General features: G+C 42.0%; 1 protein-coding gene across 1 annotated transcript in view; it reads right to left on the reverse strand.

Annotated features, from left to right (window-relative positions):
- itga8 (integrin, alpha 8) overlaps positions 1-16,190 on the reverse strand; it is a 249,871-nt gene extending 233,681 nt beyond the window's left edge. Inside the window, exons 1-2 of the mRNA XM_039736381.1 lie at positions 15,854-16,190; positions 14,696-14,826 (exon numbers count right to left, since the gene is read on the reverse strand). Coding sequence (XP_039592315.1) covers positions 14,696-14,826; positions 15,854-16,023 — 301 coding nt within the window. The 5' untranslated portion in view covers positions 16,024-16,190. The remainder of the gene's footprint in view (positions 1-14,695; positions 14,827-15,853) is intronic.
- Between the last annotated feature and the right edge of the window lie 5,789 nt (positions 16,191-21,979).

The raw sequence follows: 21,979 nt of genomic DNA on the forward strand, positions 1-21,979 counted from the left end.
TGGGAAGAAACTTACACAATGATGGAAGGCATCTCATGCCAAAATTAAAGTGGGGCCCACGGGCACTGAGGTACCCATACTTCAGGCTGTACCTAGAGAAAAATTGAATTATTCTTTTTAATCAAATGCTCATTATTTAATCAATGATTATTTTAAGGTGTTCAGGATACCAAAGAGCCAGAAACAACTCAAACAGCTACAAGGCACAAACTCATGAAAGATGGCAAAGAAGCAAACTTTGTGGGCTTCTGCTCTACCCACTAGGTCAGTCTAGAGATGCCAGTCAACAGCCTTAGAGCTGCGAGATAAAACTGTACATCCTAAGCAAATCTCACATATATTTGGGGGAGAACGAGCCCCCATCAGGAATGTAACTGAGGCACAAGTGCTGTGTGCCCAGTTCCTCATCATTTCAGATAAAATAATGTACTAAAGGGGGTCAAGGTGGGCTAACACAGAGCTCCAGGAGACTCTGTTAGTGTTTGGGTGACGTTTTCCATTTTTTTTTCATGTCTGCATACATTTTTTCCATCAGAAATCCCAAACAAGTGTGTGTTAGAATAATTGGCAGTTCTAAATTGGTCCAGTATGTCTGTGTGTGTGAATTTGCCCTGCGATAAACTGGTGTTTCTTCTGGGGTTTGTTCCTGCCTTGTGCTAGTAAGGCTCCAGCACAACCCTAGAACTCTGCATTAGGCAGGTTACAGAATGAATTATATTATCACATTATATTATGTTCCATCTATTCAATGAACCTGCTTCATCCTAAACAGGATTATGGGGGAGCTGGCACCTATTGTAAAAAGTATAGGGCGCAAGGTAGGAATAATCCCTACAAGGTGCCAGTCTTTGCCAGGTAAACACACTGCCACACATACTTCTTAACATTGCCAATCGACCCAACATGCATGTCTGTGAAAACAGAGTTCATGGAGACAACCCACAGGGACATGGAGAAAACATACAACCTCCACACAGTGAGGATAAATCATGATTTTCCGACGATGAGGCAGCAGTATGCCACTACCACTGTGCCACTATGCCACCCACATCATAACACACTTAAACCAAATTAGTCACTGGGTGCTGGAGTCTCTTCTAGTAGGACTGACACAAGGCATGAGCTACCAGGACAGATTTACAAGTTTATTCATGTAAATCCAAATTACAGTTAAAAAACCTGCTGTATGGTGTGACGATGTGGGTTCTGGCTCCACGCTCCCATGGCTGTTTGGGAACCCTTGAACCCAACACCGTCGATAATGTTACCGAGTGAGCTAGTCAGTGAAGGCAAATAAACAATTGAGCAAGGGGTGGTGCAAAAAGTGCAATAGTGCTTTTATTAAAACAGTCAACAAAATAAAGCAGTGTTCATAAAGTGCAGTTCTTCAAAATTCATTAAATAAATAATCCATAAAAGAACGTGGGAGTAAAACTAATAAATAGAAAAACAACACATCCTTAAAAACGAGAGGTTAAAATCTTCTTTTAGGAAGCAGTCTTAAAACCAACAACAAATCTGGTGCTCTTCTGTTAGCGTCTCACCTGCTAATCCCGTTTGGGCATCGCAGCAGGCAAGACGCTCTCTGCAGCTGCCCTCCTGAAACACACGCACGAGACTGGAGACCTCCCGATCCCTGGCTTCGGTATGGCACTCATCCCAGTCCCGGAGAACTTGGTTTCCCACAACGGCCAGGTCGCTCACGTTGGGGATTCCCACCACCAAGTCTCCCGACTTCCGCTGCCTTTCCATGGCCTCTCTGCGGCCAGTCGCCTTCCCTGGTCACTCCCGCTACCTGATCGCTCAGCGGGAGCGACATCAACACAAACACCTGGGTGTCGGCCTAACACCCAGCTTCCACGCAGCTGTCCACGAGCGCTCATTCGCTCGCCCGTCCGCTCGCTCTTCGCGGCTCTCTCTCACCGACCTGCTTCCTCTACTGCTCCCGATAACCTCCGTCCTCTCCTTTCCTTTCTTTCTCTGATCGTTTCTTTTTTTCCCCCCTAAAACCGACTCGCGCTTCTTTTTAAAATGACGAGGGCCACAGCAGCTGCAGCATTAGCCACGGGACAATCATGAATGTGGGCAGTTCCTCACCTGTGCACTAGGTGAGAAACGCCCACACCCTACGGATCGTCCCGCGGCCCACTATGGCCCAACGTCCCCTCACTAAGCCGCGAGCACATTGATTATTTATTTAAAAATGGCCTTTACTCAACGAGCTGTGGACCCATAACACCACATATGGGGGGTGGCTCTCGTCCACCTGCACAGTACCATGCCCAATACCCAAATTACTCTTCTAATCGATCAATTTTTTCTCTGTCAACCATCTCTCTTGTCTCTCTTCATTTACTGAGTCTTGACCCAAACTCAAGTCCCAGTTTTAGACTAACTGTCCTTCTAGCTTCTGGTATTTTAAACCCCATTCTGGGATACTTCTGGGTCAGGCCCCAAAATCAATTCTGGGGTCTTTAACTACAGAGGCACCAGGGCAGTAGCCAGTGTGCCTACAACCATGAGCTCTGTTTAAATCTTACCAGGCCAAGTCTTTCTAGAAGATCAGGACAGTTCTACTCAGTCCAGTCACAGACTCCATGCTGCCGGCTGTGAATTTAACAGAGAGCTGCCAGTCTTCCTGGTCTTTCCTTCTGGGCAATGGGCAGTGCACTTTAAACTTCCTTGGCCAGAGCCCATTTGCGGTGGTCCATGGGCCTAGAGGTGTTGTGGCCTTTTGCCAGCTCTCTATAGCCTCACTTTCTATCTAGATGAAGAGCCTGGTTGCCTGTCGTTCCCATCCTGATAGAGCATTGCATAATAAGCGCTCTCCCTCTTGAGAACATCTCCATAGTATTCCTTACAGGGGCACACACTTTACTAACATTATCTCCCAGTACTCCTGCCTTCTCACTCTGAAGCGTGGAGGTTCTCTCTTTCTTCCAGTCTTGGTTTATTTCCTTAATGGAGGTTTGCCCTCTATCATATGCCACCATGTTGGTGTCCACACCCCTGCTAGCCCACTACATTTTACTTGATTAACTGGGCCATATAATAATGTGATTATAGAATTGCTACAGAACTCTTAAGATGTTTTTCTTGAAGTTTCATTGGCTGTATGGTTCCATGTTCTACTCAGCATTGTGGACACTTCCTGCTGAGGTTTTTGGGTATTTGACATTGTAAGATGATCGAGTCTAAATACAAGGAGATCATGCATTTTTTGAAATATAACTAAAAAATTGTTTGTACCTAATGCATGCCACCCTGAACTAGACTGTCATGAAGTGTTATATTATACTTAAGATTTTTCTTTTATTCATATTTATTCAGCAGTTCCCCTAACGGTGTGAACAACATTTCTGATATGTCATGAAAATTTGGCCACAGGCAACAAGATCTGGTGATCGTTTTCTTTCATGACCCCCTGCCCTGCCCTCTGCCCCACTCCCCCAAGAAACCTAATCAGGATCAGACCTGAGAGCCCCGTGTGATGTCGCCATTCATAGAGAACACAGATTTCACGCCCAGAGCTGCTGGATTAAGAAACTGACTATAGCTTGAGGATAAGCTCTTACGGGACTGAGGTGTTCAGTAACAAACATGTTTCCGGCATTTGGCCTTTGCCCCTTTGTACAGTCAGAGCGGTAATTAAATTTACTCTCCCAAAGTCACTAACATCAGCTAGAGAAACAACATTGTGTTTTGAAATCTTGATAAAAAAGGCATTTAAAAGTTTACTGGTAAAAGTGTTATATAACAGGCATGTGTAATGTGAACAGAACACAAGAGCAGAAGCCTGGATTTGGTTGGCAGCTCTCTCAGTGGAGTTAAAGAATTGCGTCTCCGTGGTCAGACAGAGCATGTATCATTGCCGCTCCTCTCACGCCTTATTACTATGCTCTCTCATCTGTCAGAAGCAATGTGTCATCCAGCGTGGCTGACATTGGGAGTTCAAAAGGCATCAAATCATGTGCATTTTATAGCTTTGTCCCTCACACGGAGCTGTGATGTGCTGTCTGATTGACATTATGGGGTGTTTACCAGTATTTACTCGGTTCTTAGCATAACAGAAATCAACAAAAATGCAATTCCTGCAAATATGGTGCTGCCTGCCCTCTGAAAGGAAATGGCACATTCCGAGATATATTCCTATTCAGCTGCACTTCTCACTTCATACATCAACACAAACAGTATCAAGTGTCACATCTGATTAAGTTATACGTATGCCCAGATGCCCCCTTGCTTTGTTTAACACACTCCTTGCAAATGTCAGCTTAGGAAAGACCATCTGGGAAAAGCTCAACCTAATTAAGATGAATTTGAGGTTCTAATAAAAAGCAGACGTCCCTTTTTTTTCCACGCATGGTTTCCCGTATGCTCATAGTCAGAAGTCATCCCCTCCTCCATATACCAGCTTATGGCCTCAAGGCAATGAACCTCTAGAAAGGGTTGCCAGTCAATGGGAGCTAAAAGCCAAACAGAGTTCTTTGACCCCATCCCACATGGGCTGCCTGCTTGCTTCAAATTGAAAGCTTCCCTTACACAAGTTTTCTGCATATTTGACTACTTCGGGGGTCAATGGATGCGGATCTAAGGGTAGTGCTGACAATATAAAAGTAAAGATGACTGATATTTGAAGAGTATACTGAGAGGTTAACTGGACCATACATGGTTCCAAATCTGCTCTGAAGTATTCCCCTAGACGCACACCTCCTGGTTCTGAATCTCCTACTTTTTGGACAACAGCAGAGCCCGTAGCTATTCCTAATTAAGTTTGAAGCTTTCCGGCAAGTCTCTTCATTAGACAGATTCTGTTCCATTGCCCTTTCCCGAAAAAATGTGAAGACTGACCCACTCTCCCCTGAACCAGAGCCAATACATTTTTGCTTTTTTTTAAACAAATATTTTTAGAAAATAACTGAAAACACCTTGGCAGCACTGAGATATTAAAGAGACTTTCTGCTGCTGTCTAAAAGTTCACCTAGCGCATGTGCTGATAATAAGGACAAAAGAACAAGTTTCATAAGAAAATTCATATATTAAAGGCTCTGGTTTTATGGAGAGTTTGAAAAGAAGCACATCCAAACAGACTAAAGATAAAAATAAGTTGCAGGTGAAATAAAGTTACTACTGGTTAATGGGGAAGGCAGGAAGATAGAACCAGCTATCAAAACCAGAAACATTAACCCAAAATATGCATTCCAAGAAGCCCTAACTCTAGCTCAAAATTCTTAGCCCTCACTCAAATTCCTGATGGTAGCTCTGCAAAAACAAATTTAAAAGCTTGTGTGTCTGACGGTCTGTACAGCCATCTTAGATAGGTGGGGAGTGAAGATATCTTACTTGTCGTGGAATAGGCAACTAGTCTGTCAACCACAAATAACATGGCCATGGTCATGCAAGCATCAAAATAAAATGCCTCAACCAAAAAATAAAATGGCACCATCAAGCTATTGCTAAAAATAATATAACACTATAAAATCAAATCTAAATTATTTGAATTGATTATTAAGGCAACAAAAAGCTAGATGATCCAGCATAGCACTGCCGTCCACTTGCTAAATTCAGATATTTCAAAATAAAGATATTAACAGACATAAGAGTTGTTTCAGATGCTGCTCACCAACTCATAGGGCTAAGGAATGCCAAATGGTATTAAAATACAAAGTGTATGAGAGTGATGGACAATGCATAGCCATGTATCCATGAATATAGCTGTGACAAGGAATCATGTTCAAAGGTCAGGACTCAAAGCTATCGACTTCCCGACAGTGTTCAGAAGCCATTAAGAAGGCTAACAGAATGTTAAATTATATAGCACGATGTGTGGAGTACAAGTCCAAGGAGATTCTGCTCAAGCTTTATAATGCACTGGTGAGACCTCATCTGGAATACTGTATGGAGTTTTGGTCTCCAGGCTACAAAAAGGACATAGCAGTGCTAGAAAAGGTCCAGAGAAGAGCCACTAGGCTGATTCCAGGGCTACAGGGGTTGAATTATAAGGAAAGATTAAAAGAGCTAAGCTTATACAGTTTAAGCAAAAGAGGTGACATGATTGAAGTGTTTAAAATTATGAAAGGAATTAGTACAGTGGATCGAGACTGTTATTTTAAAATGAGTTCATCAAGAACACGGGGACACAGTTGGAAACTTGTTAAGGGTAAATTTCGAACATTAGGATGTTTTTCTTTACACAAAGAACGACAGACACTTGGAATAAGCTACCAAGTAGTGTGGTAGACAGTAAGACGTTAGGGACTTTCAAAACTCAACTGATGTTTTTTTGGAAGAAATAAGAGGATAGGTCCGGCAAGCTTTGTTGGGCTGAATGGCCTGTTCTCGTCTAGATTGTTCTAATGTTCTAATGTCAGCCTTGTTTAGGTTTGCCCACAGGGTCAACCATGAGAAAAGGAAGAGAATGTATGTCACCTTAGATGAACAAAGTAAGAAGTTTCTGCCATGTTGCAGTTCTTCACCATGCTTAACCCAATGGATGGGACCTTACCATATACACTTAAAACATGTACAAGAGTGTTAGAAACTGATAGTCAAAGAGAGGTTTCGGAGTGAAGTCATTCGACCAAGAGACAACCATAGTTCTTCCTATGTTCATGGCATGTAACTGACTACCTGGCAAAAGAGCCAAGATACCCACTCCAGATGTTGCAAAACATCATGCCTATATGAAGTATCTAACCAACAAGATCCCCCCTCTAGACCCAGAAGCTGACGCTCTACGACTTCTTGGCAGAGACAGATGGTATAACCCAAAGAATTCTAGACTTCATTCTAGACTCTACACTCCATGTTCCTACAAACAAAATATTCTCAACTGACTCACGATGTGCTTTGCACCTTGTTGAGAGAAGTGTCAGCAATCATTAATCAAGACCAAAGGATGTTACATTTACTGAACTTAAATTAATTCATTAATTCACTGAAAGATGTTGGCTTGTGCTGATCAGTAAGGTGTTTGGTTGCCCATCTTGCTCAAACTTTACAGCAACCCAAGTCATCATGCTGATATCCAAATGTGCAGCATTTCATCGTTTTTCTCTGATGAAGGCATTCGCCATATTGATGTGTGTACGATGCTGATGGTCGACCAGATTGAGCTCCATTGGTAACACTTGTTCTTCCTGCTTTAAACCTTTCTACCCGTTCATAAACTTTTTGTCGGGTCATGCTGTTTTCTCTTCTGCACTGAGTCAACATCCTTCAGTGAATTTCTGCAGGTTTTATTAGAGATTCAGAGAAATCTCACTACTGCAGCGCACTGTTCAACAATGGTGCGATCCCGCAACTGATCCTCCATGCCCACTTGACCTTGGATTCAACTAGACTAATGGCACAGCACTGCGATGTGTACGTTCAATCTACCCATAAGCCATCACAAACTTGTTGTATCGTGTCAGCTTCTCCCTTTTGTGGTTAATGCATACTTCTAAAATTGCCTTTACTTTTTGATTAACTGTTTGTTTTCTTTTATGTTTGGCTGCTTTGTCTTCTGAATTTATTTTGTATATGCTGACTCTTTTCCAGTCTTCTTCATTCCATTCAAAGACATGCAGTCACCTTGACTGACGATGCTATTCTGTTCTCTATTCAGAGTGAGCTGCAGCCAGGATGGGCTCTTGAGACTTAAAATTGAATTTGGAAAGTGCATAACTGTAATGTGCGATTTTGGCACATTCTAAGACCATAAAATGCTTCTTAGCACCCGGTTTTCCCCTCCTAAGGCCTGGCTTCTTTTTCTGTTAGATTATTTCATGGTATGAAATTCAGCTGAATCCGGAATAACATTCGCTGTTGAGCAGCCTCTCTTGGAAAGATTTTTGTTCTGGCTGACTGGTCAACAGCATCACCGTGACTCTATTCTAAAGTTTTATTTTTGCATCTTACATTTGAATGAAATATTTCAAGTCTTTCTGTTTTTCCTAATACCTTATGTGGTCTGTCTCTGGCTCATGGTTGAAAAAGGTAAAATCTGCTTTAAATTTAATATAAAACTATTAGAAAAGATTAATATTTTAAAATAAGATATTGCATTTTCCTCCATAAACTTGACAAACTACATAACAAGGTTGGGCTCCACATTTGCTCTGTGGAGTCACATTGAGCCTAGACGGTCGTACTCATCAGAACTTTTTCTACATTTAGCATGAGATGCAGAGCCTAGAAGTTTAGAACGGCTAAAGTACAGTCTGCTCGCAATTCCATTCTGCTGCTACTACACTCATTTAGTTGAATATATTTGCTAACCTGTGACTTGTCCTTTACCTCAAATAAAAAAATATTTCACCTTATCTGTTGTGACTAGGAGACATTTGAAAAATCATTGCTTATTTCTAAACGGACAGATAGCAACCAAAAGCGAACACTAACAAGACAGTGTGAATGGCATTTAGGCGTGCAGGTGAAATCAGCAGATCATTGAAGCAAGTTTACTCTTAAATAACATTTCTGATGAGACATAATCTAGAACTTCCAGGTCACCACAAACTGCTTTTCTTAATCAGGTTTGAGGCAGCAAAGAGTTTGCAGTAAAGAATCCTACACCATGGGAGTGCCATTAAACACAGAAAGTATTGTGCTTTGACAGCCTGAAGAGTTCTGTACACACTGCTCAAATCCATTACTTTATATCAGCTTTAATAGACAAGTCAAAAGTTTTCCATATTTAAAGCTACACTCAAAGAAGCACCTCTCATGAAACACAGCATGCCAGGTAACTCTGTTGAGTTTGCTGCAATATTCATCACTGTATGCCAGTGTCCAGAGAGAAGTGCTCTCGGTAGTCGTTCTTTTCTGGGAATAACATTGTGGAGGAGGCCTGCAGCTCCAGTTCTTTGGTCATGTAGCGCTCGGAGAGAATGGCTTGGGTGTACGATGCTCATGGTGTGCGGATGGATGACTTCTCGCTTTGGTATGTGCTGTTTGCATGACTTTTGGTTCTTAGTCAGCCCATGCAATGTGTCTGTCTGTCAATGCCACATGCATGTGCAGCAGTTGCCGTGGTGCTAATGATCAGTTAGCCTGTGCAATGTGCCTCACAGTCACCGCAACTGCTTGCTACATCTGTGTCCACAAAACCGTTGGTTTCTTGTCAGTCACAGTGCACCACTATGCTTCAACTTGTCATGAGAAGGACCCAAAGCCAAATATCGAGGGCCAGGGTACCCTGCATGACCAGTTATTAAGTTGTGTTATGCATATCACAGCATAAGCGCTCAATTGAGACTGACGTAAAGCTGCAAGGCCCAGTGGTTTGCGGGTTTTTACATGACAGGAAACTATTATCAATTTATATATATACATATATAGACTAGCTGTGCTACCCATCTAAGACAGGCTGAAATTGAAGTAATCAACGTAGACTTTGCCGTTAAAGTTTGTAGTGCACCATTTATTGGAATGTATTTTGTAATGCAACCACCTCAATAAAAGGATAAGTGTCTGCGCGTCTGTATATATATCTGTGTGTCTGTCTGGTTGGTCTGCCTCTATAATTCAAACAGATGGCACATAACAAGCATTTGTAGTGCTAAAATGCATTTGATATTCCAACATGTGGTGCATCGCAGATATTAACAATGCTTTTACGAGTCCCCTACTAAATGGTATATAACTGAGACGTATGCATTGCATTGATCATAACAATGAATAGCGCATCACAAACATTTGTAGTAATACATATTATTACTGTAAATGTTTGTGATGCACCATCGTTTGGAATATCAGAAGCATAGCAACTGGATGTACATACAGACACTTATCCTTTCATCATTATATGAATAATGTTGATTTGAACAGAACGCTTTTATAATGTAATAGCAGAGCAATTGTACTGACACAATTTTTGCTGCCCAAATGTTTGGTTAATAAAAGCAGGATCATTCTACACATAATTGTGCGGTTTGAGCAAGGCCAGTTTTTACAAAATCTCCAAATAGATGGGCAGACTTGATTTGGATTCAGACTTCCATCCATCCATCCATCCATCCATCATTCAACCCGCTATATCCTAACTACAGGGTCACAGGGGTCCGCTGGAGCCAATCCCAGCCAATACAGGGCACAAGGCAGGAAACAAACCCTGGGTAGGGTGCCAGCCCACCGCAGGATTCAGACTTCACCTCTGAAATTAAACAAGCAATACAAATAACTTGTACAATTGTGTTTACATTCATTCAATTAAAAATGTTCTGTTTTTTCAGTAAAATAAGGTTAAGCAAAAAGGATGTGGACATAATTTGTGGAAAATGTGAGTTCAAGAGCAATGGCACTTTCTTTTTTTGGGATACAAATGTTCAGTAATTACACAAAATAAGCAGGAGAAAGGAGGGTGAAATGACACCTTTTATTGGCTAACTAAATAAATTAAAGTGCAAGCTTTCAAGGCAGCTAAGGCCCCTTCATCAGGCAAGGTGTCATTTCACCCTACTTTCTCTTGTATCGATCTATGGCTAACACAGTACAACACCCTACTGCTAGAACATAAGCAGTAAATTCACAATCAGTAACTTGAATATTTAAGTAGTGAAGACCACAAGCAACCACAAAAATGATCGTGCCACCCAGAAAATGGATTTTGACAGGGGTCATATATTGCAGAGATCAGTGCCTCAGTGTTCATTCAAGATTTTGATGTATTCCATAAAATGTTTGTGTGTGATCAACATGGTAATACCTAAAGCAGCAAAAAATGACAAAATCCTGATGCTCAAAAATGTTACTTAGGATTTTCTGGTAATGGAATTGAAAATGGCACTGCTTAATTAAACAGTATGTAATTAATATGTCCCAGAGATCCACCCGAATGAGAGCCAAAGAAACCCCAAGTCTACCACCAACAGTAATTCAATGTCTGGAAGAAGCTACAAAGAATCCAAAGCAGACATACTGTAATTCAATGGACTGAATCAAAATCAGCTGCCTGTGTGTTACCACCTAGTGTGACACAGACAACAACTGCTAGAATCCCAAACATTAACCCCACTTCTTTACATTCACTATATGGCCAAACGTATGTGGACACCCCTCCAAATTATTAAGTTTAGGTGTTTCAGCCACACTCATTGTCAACAGGCTCATACAATAAAGCACATAGCCATGGAATCTCCATTTACCAACACTGGCAGTAGAATGGCTCGTTCTGAAGAGCTTGGTGACTTTAAATGTGGCACTGTCACCGGATGCCACCACAGTCAGTCAGCCCTTTAGGTGACATAGGCAGCTGCCTTGGACATTGTTATCTAAAAGCAGGGGGACAAACCTAGGGCTCCATGTGGGCTTTGACACCACCTTTGCCACAAATTAACATGTGAAATTTCTACTCTGCTAAATTTGCCCCAGTCAACTGTAAGTGCCACTATTATGAAGTGGAAGCATCTAAGAGCAACAACAGCTCAGCCACAAGGTAGCAGACCATGCAAAAGAAGCACAAAGCACATACAAATTGCCACAACACAACAGATTTCCAAACTCCCTATGGATGCTACACAAGAGCAAGAGCTGTGAGCTTCATGAAATGGGCTTCCATGGGTGAGAAACTGCACATGAGCCTAAAATCACTCAGCGTAATGCCAAACAACATCTGGAGTGGTGTAAAGCACAGCACCATTGGACTCTGGAGCAGAGGAAACATGCCCTCTGGAGTGATGAATCAAGCCTCATTATCTCAAAGTATGATGGATAAATCTAGGTTTGGTGATGCCAGGAGAATGCCATAGAGTATAAAGGCTGGTGAAGGAGGGATAATGGTCTGGTGCTGGTTTTCAGGGTTTGGCCTTGGCCCCTCTTTTCCAGTGAAGAGTGTTGTTAATGTTAACCTGTTAATGTTAACTAACACTTAACATTAAGGCTAATGTTATTGCTTGATAGTAATGCCTACACAGACATTTTAGACAATTGAGCGTTACCACCTCTGTGGCAATGGTTTGGGGAAAGCCCTTTTCTGTTTCGCATGACCATGCCCCTATGCTCATCCAGGTCCATAAAGTTATGGTCTAATGAGGTTTGTGCCCACAGAACCCTGATCTCATCTCTACTGGACACCTTTGGGATGAACTGGAACACTGACTGTAAGCCAGGTCTTCTTGACCAACTTCAGTGTCAGACCTCTCAAATGCTCTTTCAGGTGACTGGGCACAAACTCCTGTAGACACACTATAAAATTTTGTGGAAAGCCGTCACAGAAGAGTGGGGAGTGTTATAGTTGGGGGCAACTCAACGCTAATGCCCATAGTTTTGGAATGGACTGCCCAACATGCTCATATAAGTCTGATGGTCAGGTGTCCACAAATGTTTGCCCACATAGTGTACAATCCTGATACTACCACAAACCTATGATATTGTATTCTTCTCAATCTCTCATTAGATCAGCAAAATTACTTCTTTAGAATGGCCATGACAGCTGGTGCTAATGTGTGTGTGCACACAAAGACGATCCTCTTGGAACCTCAAACTTTTATCATGACTTTTGTGTTTGTTCAGTGTCACAAAGACAGAGAAAAAGACTTTTGACCTTTTCAGTAGCTCATTACTGGGTTACAAAGAGGGAGGAATAAAGACATTAAAAGAACCATAGAACCAATGGGTTGCCTGCACATCAAAAATTACTCCAGCTAGACCTGAAATCAGAGAAAAAAGAAATACTACAAGAGTGAAAAAAATTCAAAAGAAAGCAGAGAGGGAGAAGAAGATTAAAACAGCAAGAGGACAGCATTATTTCCAAATTTAGGAAGAATGGAAGTAATAATCATCCACTGGCAACATAATTAAACTGTAGTAATGGAAGGAATTCAAAGTAGTAATATATACAGACATCACAATTTGTGAGGTTCAGTGCTGCTGATGTCAATTAAACAATACGCACGTCTCAAAAACCTTTCTTGCTGAGGTCACAGCACTATACACAAGAAGTCAGAGGAGCTGCTTGTTAGCCAGTGCTAGAGCTTGAAACCGCAGCCTCAGGACAAAAATATTTTGAACTACCTTTATTTTTTTATCTCTCACACTAAATTATAAAATCCAACAGTTAGAATACATTTTATTTTTCATATTCATCTCACACTGCACTGTCATCAAATGGGGCCACACTGCAAAACAGTTTATCACTGCCTAAAAAATATCAATGAAGGAAATGCATAAAGATGACATGCAAGTCCTTTATGACTCGAACAAGAATGTACCTTTGACCTAAAAGGATCAGATTTACATTAAGGGTTTCATAATATTTCTGACGGACAAACTTGAAAAAAGAAACAAACAATTGAAAACGAGCACAGAAACTCTGTGCTGTGAATACGAGAGCCGTAATGAAGCTGAAAAACACAAAACCTTTGAAGTGGTTCTACGCCATCTCTGTGCAGTGAAGCAATGCCTCAAACATGGGCAACAACTCTACATGTTACATGGCTTTGTGCGTACTGGACTATCTCGTGCGGGGTAACCCTTCAGCCTCTCATTAGCAATACATGAAAATGACTTTGACAAGTAAAACATTTGAAATAAGCACAGAGCACATGGGGCAGTTTAGATAACTACAGGCATCACACAATGTACAGAAAGAAAGAAAGAAAGAAAGAAAGAAAGAAAGAAAGAAAGAAAGAAAGAAAGAAAGAAAGATGCAGTTTGCTTTTCTGATCCTTCGTAAGGGAATTCACAAAAGTGTGCTTCCTTCATTGGAGACATCCAGCCTGGCTCTCAGACAAACCCTGATCCTATCAGCCTTCTGCAGGCAGACCTCAGGGGCTCCCTGTAATTACTATGCCAGCATGTGACTCGACACAACAGCTCCCTAAATGCTTGCATTTTCCATAGATCTGGTGACATAATCAGCATTACTTTGTTACCATAATTTGTTATGAACTGTTCAAATGAAACCAGAACTTTAATGATACAAACAATACAAACATTTCATTTTGATGATTTACTTGGATAATGGATGGACTTTCAATATGATGCTAATAAAGCAAATTAAGTGCCTATCACAATCCAATAGCAGATAGCGGTGAAATAAAAGGAAATTAAGTCAAAGTTAAATATTATGGCAGAGGGGTGAGTCATCAGATGTTCATTCCCATTCCTGCTCATTATGACAATCAATGAGACCAGCACATTTAATGATACAACAGGTGACACTGACGGTTTCTTATGACACGTGCGACATATTCAACACATAGAGACTTTCACACCACTAAACTAATAAAAACACACCACATTGGCATCGCTGTCCTGCATTTTCGTTAACAATTGTCAATGTTGTGTTTTTGTACATGCCATTTACAATTTCGTCCCACTCCTCTGGTGTTACTGATATGCACGTGAATGCCCCGCCGTTTCCACCGTATATACACCGACACACTTCTGTCAGTCATTGACTGGTTTATAACCCTTTTTCTTTTACAATTGAGGGTTCGCGACGAGCCAGATTCTACCCCGGCAGCATCGGATTCGCATACAAAGCAGGGAACAAATCAAGATTGCGCGCACACGCCAACGCAGAGTCAGTCTGAGTCGCCAGTGACATCTTTAGGATGTTGGAGGAAAACAAAGCAAAAGTTAAGAAGGTGCCAACTTCACACAGGTCCAAGAGTCGCACCCCGACTTTCGAAGCTAGGACGGAGCAGCGCCAGCCACTACACAACTCACTTTCAAGAAGATTACAAAAGATGAAGTGAAAATGCCTTACTTGTGCTGTCAAATGCTATCTGTCGGCACTTCGAGTCAGTGGGCGGCCAGGGGCAATAGTAAACGGCTCCTGCTTCCACGATCTTAGGCTGCGTAGTGTTGGCTTTGGGGGCTCCAACAAGGACACTCATTCTAGGAGAGAAAACACAATGATCTGGTAGAAACAATACAAAAGTGGTGTGCGCTCTAATAGGAAAAAGACTTTAATATTGAAGATAACATCCCGCCGTGCAAAATGTCTGCTATCTGGAAATAGATTCACAGCACTTTAGAAGACTTTGCGATGGGGTCAAGATTCATTGATTACCCGCCATTCTTCTCAAGAAGTGCACTGCATTTCTTATTAGACACTAGAACTGTAAAAAAAATAAATAAATAAAGCACGAGAGTTCAGAGTCGGCTTCTATGGAAAACGGAAAAAACAGGTAGACTTATATGTGTAATGACTGGCAATAAAAACAATATGCCGTCTATATATAGGAGATTTGTAAGAAATCTGTTAAATCGTAACCGTATCCATGCAGAGAACACGGATTGTACCAATCAGCTATGAAGGACATTGACTTGAAAGGTACAAACACATTACGCATGTAAGGGATGGCAGCAGGTCTTTCAATAATAACGTTTAATAAGGCTGGTTTCCTTGAAATGTGCGCTTGTAGGGAAATTATTTGAGCATATGCGCCTGTGCATATAAAGCGTAAAGAACAAGTTAATTGGCAAAATCACGGAGAAGCTTGCACGCGCATAAATACTGTATCTTGTGCAAATGTCAATATTTCTTTGACTGTTCTTAATTTCCGTTACTTTTTTATTTTGCCTTTTCGGTACAGTATGATGAACTTTCTCGTCTACCCGTTCCTATCTATAGGCGCAGTTACCCCCGCTACGTTTCCGAGTGCAGCCTCAGTCCTTCTTCATCCTAGTTACAGGAGTATTTGTGCAGATCGAAGGGGCTAAAAAGAAAAGCGTCTGAAAAAGCAATAACTACAGTTGGTGACGACGCCGATATTGTGAACAGACTTAAAGAAATTGCAACTACCACTGTAAACTGCTGTTAAGAGGGGACTGGTGTTAAGAAACTGTTGTTTTTAATTTCTCAGACACTTAGTCTCAAAAGAGCAAAGAAACGCTTGAATCAAGGAGATATAAAACTCACGTGCTATGGTCCGATGCAGGTCGGTGGAAATCAACGGAGTACCCAAAGTAGCTCCCTTCCGGACCGCTATAAACTGTCGGGTTGTCCACATCCAAGTTAAAGGTATTAATTCCAGTAAGAAAAAGACAGAGGAACAGCCAGAGCGGCATCCAGCTAGATGTCCAACACATGATGAGTGTACCAGATCTCAGGTAAAGAGTTCCAAGAAAAATTCAAGGAGAAAGTTGCCGAAAGTAGCAGGGAGACGTAGCGATCCCGTGTGAGCGTGTGCGTATGTCGCTGCTCAGTGTGGCGCCGCTGTCACCGCTGGGCGCTCTGGATGCTTCATTCATACAGACACGAGACTGCGCGCGGTTACACTAAACACGCCGACCCCCAGTACGCACACATGCCACAACACACAACGTCACCGGAGCGAATCCTTTTAAGGAAATTATTGAAGTTTTTTTTTTCTTCTGATTTTTTGGGAGGCTTTCGCGTTGTATTCGCTTTTCCAAAGCTTGTATGCATTAAGGAGAACTCGCATCTTACCGCCATCCAGCAAACAAAAACGGATCGTGCACCTTTGGGATTGTTCTTCACTCTCATTATAACAGCGATCGAAATGATGTACACAAGAATACGTATTAAAAATGTTAACTCATAATATAGGTCTATACCTCGCTTGACAGATTTATGTGGGCCAGAACCGCAATTAAGAAAGACTGATATCTAGCCTTCCTGATTAAATAATCTGATTGACAATACGCACCAAGGGGCAATGTGATGCTTAGTCGCATAGTATGTGGTATAGTCACATTTTGGTTAGATATAGCGTCTATTAGTTTGTATGCAAGTATCTTTTAAATGTTATACCACAACACTTGTTAAACTACACAGTGCTACTATCCGTATTTCCGTCGTAAACCCGCCTAACCCAGTTCAGTGTTGCGGGGAATTTGGGGCTTTCCCGGGGGCAATGGACACAAAACGCACCTGAGCACACTCACCCATAGGCCTACATTTACGCAAAGTGAGCCAATTAAGAGTCGCTAACTAAGCACATGTACAGTATGGACACTCAAAATTGTTTTTGCTTTGCGCGCGACAATGAAAGTCAAATTGCCATGTAGAATGCAGCCGAGTAGTTGCACCAGGACAGCACTGGCCTTTGCCATCCCGAGTGGAATGAGGTGAACACAGAAATGGACGGATGGATGGATGGGTGGGTTTAGAGGCAGCAATTGGAAAAAGCCGAAGTTCACCCCATCTTTAATCTCGTTTTCCTGTCAAATAAACCCTTGAGCGTATTGTTTCTTCCCAGCTCATTCAACATCTGTGCGTTAATCGCCTTTTTGAATCTTTTCAGTCTGGATTTCGACCTCACCACAGCACGGAAATGGCTCGAGTTCGCACCGCGAGTGACCTCCTTGTAACCACTGATGCCGGTTCTGCTTCAGCGCTGCCTACAAAACTCCTTCCTCCCTGCTTGAATAGTACCCGGGCCACTTCTTACCCTGTCGGCCGCAAGCAGGCTACTCGATTTTTTTTTAAGATTTGCGGAGTTGCCAAAAAGTGGAAGGTGTAAACGTTAAAAAGTAATTATAAATGATATCTGATCAATGCCCTATTTATTTAAGTACATCACAGTGTATCACAGTGTATAACCATAACCACTGTCGGCACTGGAAAACTTCTTTATATAGAGAGGGGTTAGAGCATTACGTGTGCTGCACTGTTACGTTTTCCGGGCCATATACGTGTGCGCCAGGGGCCCGTAAGTGTGTGACACTGGCCCGGTAACCTTAACAGTACAGTCATGTTCTAACTGCTGCTGCTTATAAATAACATTCTTGGTTTTTATTATTATTATTATTATTATTATTATTATTATTATTATTTTTGTCTAATGCAACGAACCCCAAAATGCAATGAATAACCCTGGGTGGCTTGAGGGCATAACACACATTGTAAGAAAAATGCTTAATGAAATAAAAGAGTTGAATGTAACTTTCAGGATTTCTTAGTTATGGGGAAAGCGTGTGAACCATCAAACCACCAGCGCCACCGGTGCCAAATCCTACAAAACTGCGCGTAAAGATCAAACAAAGAGCGAGTGTGCTCTGTAAGGTTCGCTTACCTTGTAGACAGTGCTGTGAAATTCATACTTGTCTAAGCAGGAGTTCATATCAGGAAATTCCAATAAAGTTAATTGATAGATTGTTTAAAAAAAAAAAAGATGTGTTATTTGTGTAGCTCAGTGCGGTATCTCCACAGTTGTATTATTAAAGAAATAAATATAACTGGCAATTACTGTAGTCCACAAAACTGGGGTGACCATCTCTTTGTGCCTTTCCACACATCGAAGACTCAGTCGGCTACGCTAACGAGGTCGCCCGCAAGCAAAGAAGAACCGACGCCGAATTCTGGTGAGAAGAGTAGCGGACCCTTAACACCCGCTCTTACACTTGCATGTGCTAATAAAACTTACATGTCACTACTCTCACGCGCCATCATTGATGACTACATGACTATCCCACCCGGAATCTTCTGCCTTCCTTACCGGAAAGATCTCAGTGAATTAGCATAACATTTTCTGCTGGGGGTAACTTTGCTAACACCTTTGGAATTTTCAAACAACTGATCTATGGGCATAATGGCACTGTGGTAGTGCTGCTGCCTTGCAAGAAGGAGATTGGGGTTCATTTCCAGGGTGCCACTTGCATGTTCTCCCTGTGTGAATTTCCTACCACCATCCAAAGACATGAAGATGAATTGGTTTTGCTTAAATGACACTTCTGTGGAGGGGTGTTTGTCCTGCAATGAACTTGGCACTCTATCCAGGGATTATTCCTGCCTTGTTCTACCATTTAGTCAAACTAGGCGGTCACCTATGGTGGCAAAATTTAGGAGGCAGTATTTTTTTAAAAAACACTTACAAACGCTCAGCCTTAATTCAATTGTCAGTCTCCTATTAACCCTGTTTTGTTATTTTATGTTATTTTTGCATACAGCGAGCATCGGATACAAGGCGGGAGCAACACCTGGCTGGGGTGCCAGCTCATCACAAGGTGAAAACACACACATGCTAGGACCAGTTTGATTCTGCCAATTCACCTAACCTGCATGTCTATTGACTATGGGAGTAACCATAACCACAGGAAGAACTTGCAGACTTCACACAAGGAGTTCTAAAACGCTAAGTCAAGTTTACATTAATTTACCAATTATCTGTGGTGAACTGTTATAAATTGTTAAAAGAAATTATACCTATAGTCCACATTAAATGCATAAATGAATAATCCAACATTTACGATACTCTCACATCATAGAAAGGGTCATATGATTAAACAGTTGGGGTGGGTTTTTTTTGGGGGGGGTCAATTTGCAGTTTCTCCTAGGGCAGCAAAAATGGTGGAGTCGGCCCTGCTTGTGACCAATGCCTGTTGTTATAAGGCAGCCCTGGACAAGCAGAATAGAGAAATGGATGGATGGATCTTGTCTACTGAAGATTTTCAGTTTCTTTTGCTTCATTGATTTGCATTTCTGCTTTACAGTTTCTTGCTATTAATGTTAAAATATCTCTTAGTATTATTTGGAGATTCACATGAGTTTCAATGGATTGGGAAAGACTAGTGTTATTAATTTTAAACACCGCAGGATAGTACTACACTTATACAGAGTCAATTCCATAGCAGCACTAAACTAATACTTGGTAAGGCCCTCAAAACAGCCTCATTTCTTCATGTCATGGATTCCACAAGATGTTGGAAACATTCCTTAGAGATTCTGGTCAATGTTGACATGACTTCATCACACACTTTTGCAGATTTGTCAGATGCACATTCATGCTGTGAATCTCCTCTTCTACTACATCCCAAAGGTCTTCTACTGGATTCAGATTTGGTGACTGGGAAGGCCACTAAAGAACAAAGAACTTATTGTCATGGTCATTAAGTCAGTTTAAGATGACTTTTGCTTTGTGACATGGTGCATTATCATGCTGGAAGTAGCCACTGGAAGATGGATAAATTGTGGCCAGGAAGGGATGCACATGGTCAGCAATAATACTCATAGGCTGTGGCATTCAAGCAGTGATTGACTGTTATTAACAGGCCCAAAGTGTGCCAAGAAAACATTTTTTTCCCCATTCTGGTGTTTGATGTGAACATTAACTGAAGCTCCTGACCATATCTGTGTGATGTTATATGTTGTGCCCCTGCCACATGGTTGCCTTATTTGATCATGGCATGGATGAGTATGTGTTCCTAATAATCTGCTCAGCCGCTGTTTATGTGCATTGAATACCTGTTTAAGTCTGTATCAATTGCACTGCATTTTTTGAGCGAAATTTACAAATGTCTACAGTTATCATAGGCTGCCGAGATGCAGAGACAGTGGCCTCCCTTCCCTGCTCGTCTCTTACGGCTTCCTTTGCACGTCCACCCCGTGTTCGACGATTCACAAACGTCAGCTCCTTTATTTTCACCCTGACGTGCTCCGGGTGCGGCTTACATGGATACACCACATGGATACACTACAACTTTCTTTCATGCAAAGATAAAAACACAGTCCTGTTTCCTAGTTTTGAAGCAAGTTTGAGAATGTTACGTTATGGCTGCTTCAGCCAGGACTTACTTTCTTTTTTTTTTTCTTTTGCAAAATGAGTCCGTACCTCACCATGTCACCGCTTTATAACGAGTTGGTCTCCCAGATAGTTATCGTTCACGAAGCAGTCACAGACAACAAGAACTTCAAAATATTTGTCCCAAGTCCCGTCTCGGACCGAACACAGTCTTCATATTTCTGATCAAAGTGCACCACCTGCCCGGCAAACAGACAGTCTTCTGGAAAATTCGGCGGTAAACGTCAGAGCGTTCGTCAGCAACACCTCAGAGCACCTGCAGGTCTGCGCAGCTCTCCTCACGTAGGTATTCTAGCGGCTTCGCCACGAACCCTTTAGCAAAAGTTGGACTTTTGTTAAGTGGCGGCTGCCCTAGAAACCGGACAGGGTCTCCCTACTGCTGAGAAACCGGACATGAGGCTCCGTCCGCGGTGACATTTAAACGATCGCTGGGGAATGGCGTCTTCGTTTATGGTAAGGCTGCTCCTCCAACCTCCTTTCTCCCTCATTCTGTTTCTCTCTCGCTCCCGATGTACGGTGATCCCTCTTCTTTAAATTCAGTTGATTTCACCGTTTCCGAAAGTTCAGTGTTAGCTATTCGAAGGTGGCATCTCGTATATCCACTGTTTGATGTTTGGTCCCGCGTTCTTTTATTGTCAGTTAAGGGTCTGCATGTGCTCTGCGCATTCGCCTGGGAATATCTCATCATCCCACAGATTTGCGTGACAAGCAAACTGTGGACTCTAAACTGACCACGGGTGATGGTGGATTTTCTTGAACTGCAGGCCTCCTGTCCAGAGATGGTTCCTGCTCCTCGTCCTATGCTTCAGAAACATACCAGAGGTGGAATGAGCCACTTGGAAGGGAATGAAAAAGTTCAGTTCTTCATGGTGCATCTTTTAAAGTTCAAGTCAAAATTTGTCATTTCTTATTAATATTCTATTGGTATTAATGGAAATAGGAAAACAATATATATTAAAATATAACCAAGCAATACAATACAAAAGTGGTCCAATGAAGGGCAACCATTGAACTGGCAAAGGGTCATGGGCGCCCAATGCTCATTGAATTCAGGGGGAAGTGAAGGCTAGACAGTCTGGTCCAGGCCCACAGAAGACCTACTGAGGCACAAAGTGCTGAAAAACTTAATGCTGGCCATGAGAGAAAGGTGACAGAACTCGCAGTGCAATGAAGCTTGTTGCTTATGGGGCTTCATAGCTGCAGATTGGCCAAAGTGCCTATGCTGATCACTGTCCACCATGGAAAGCACCTGCAATGGTCATGCAAGCATCAGAACTGGACCATGGAGTAATGGAAGAAGGTGGCCTGATCTGGTGAATCACGTTTTTTAATTAGATCATATGGATGACCATGTGTGTGTGCTCATTGTTTACCTGGGTAAGAGATGGCAACAGGATGCACTCTGAGAAGAACCTCCTACCTAAAGGCTGTTGCAGACCATGCACACCAACCTTCATGGCAATAGTATTCCCTAATGGCAATGACCTCTTTCAGCAGGATAA

This window comes from Polypterus senegalus, chromosome 15 (genome assembly GCF_016835505.1).
Source record: "Polypterus senegalus isolate Bchr_013 chromosome 15, ASM1683550v1, whole genome shotgun sequence".
In the NCBI taxonomy this organism is placed as follows: Eukaryota; Metazoa; Chordata; class Cladistia; order Polypteriformes; family Polypteridae; genus Polypterus; species Polypterus senegalus.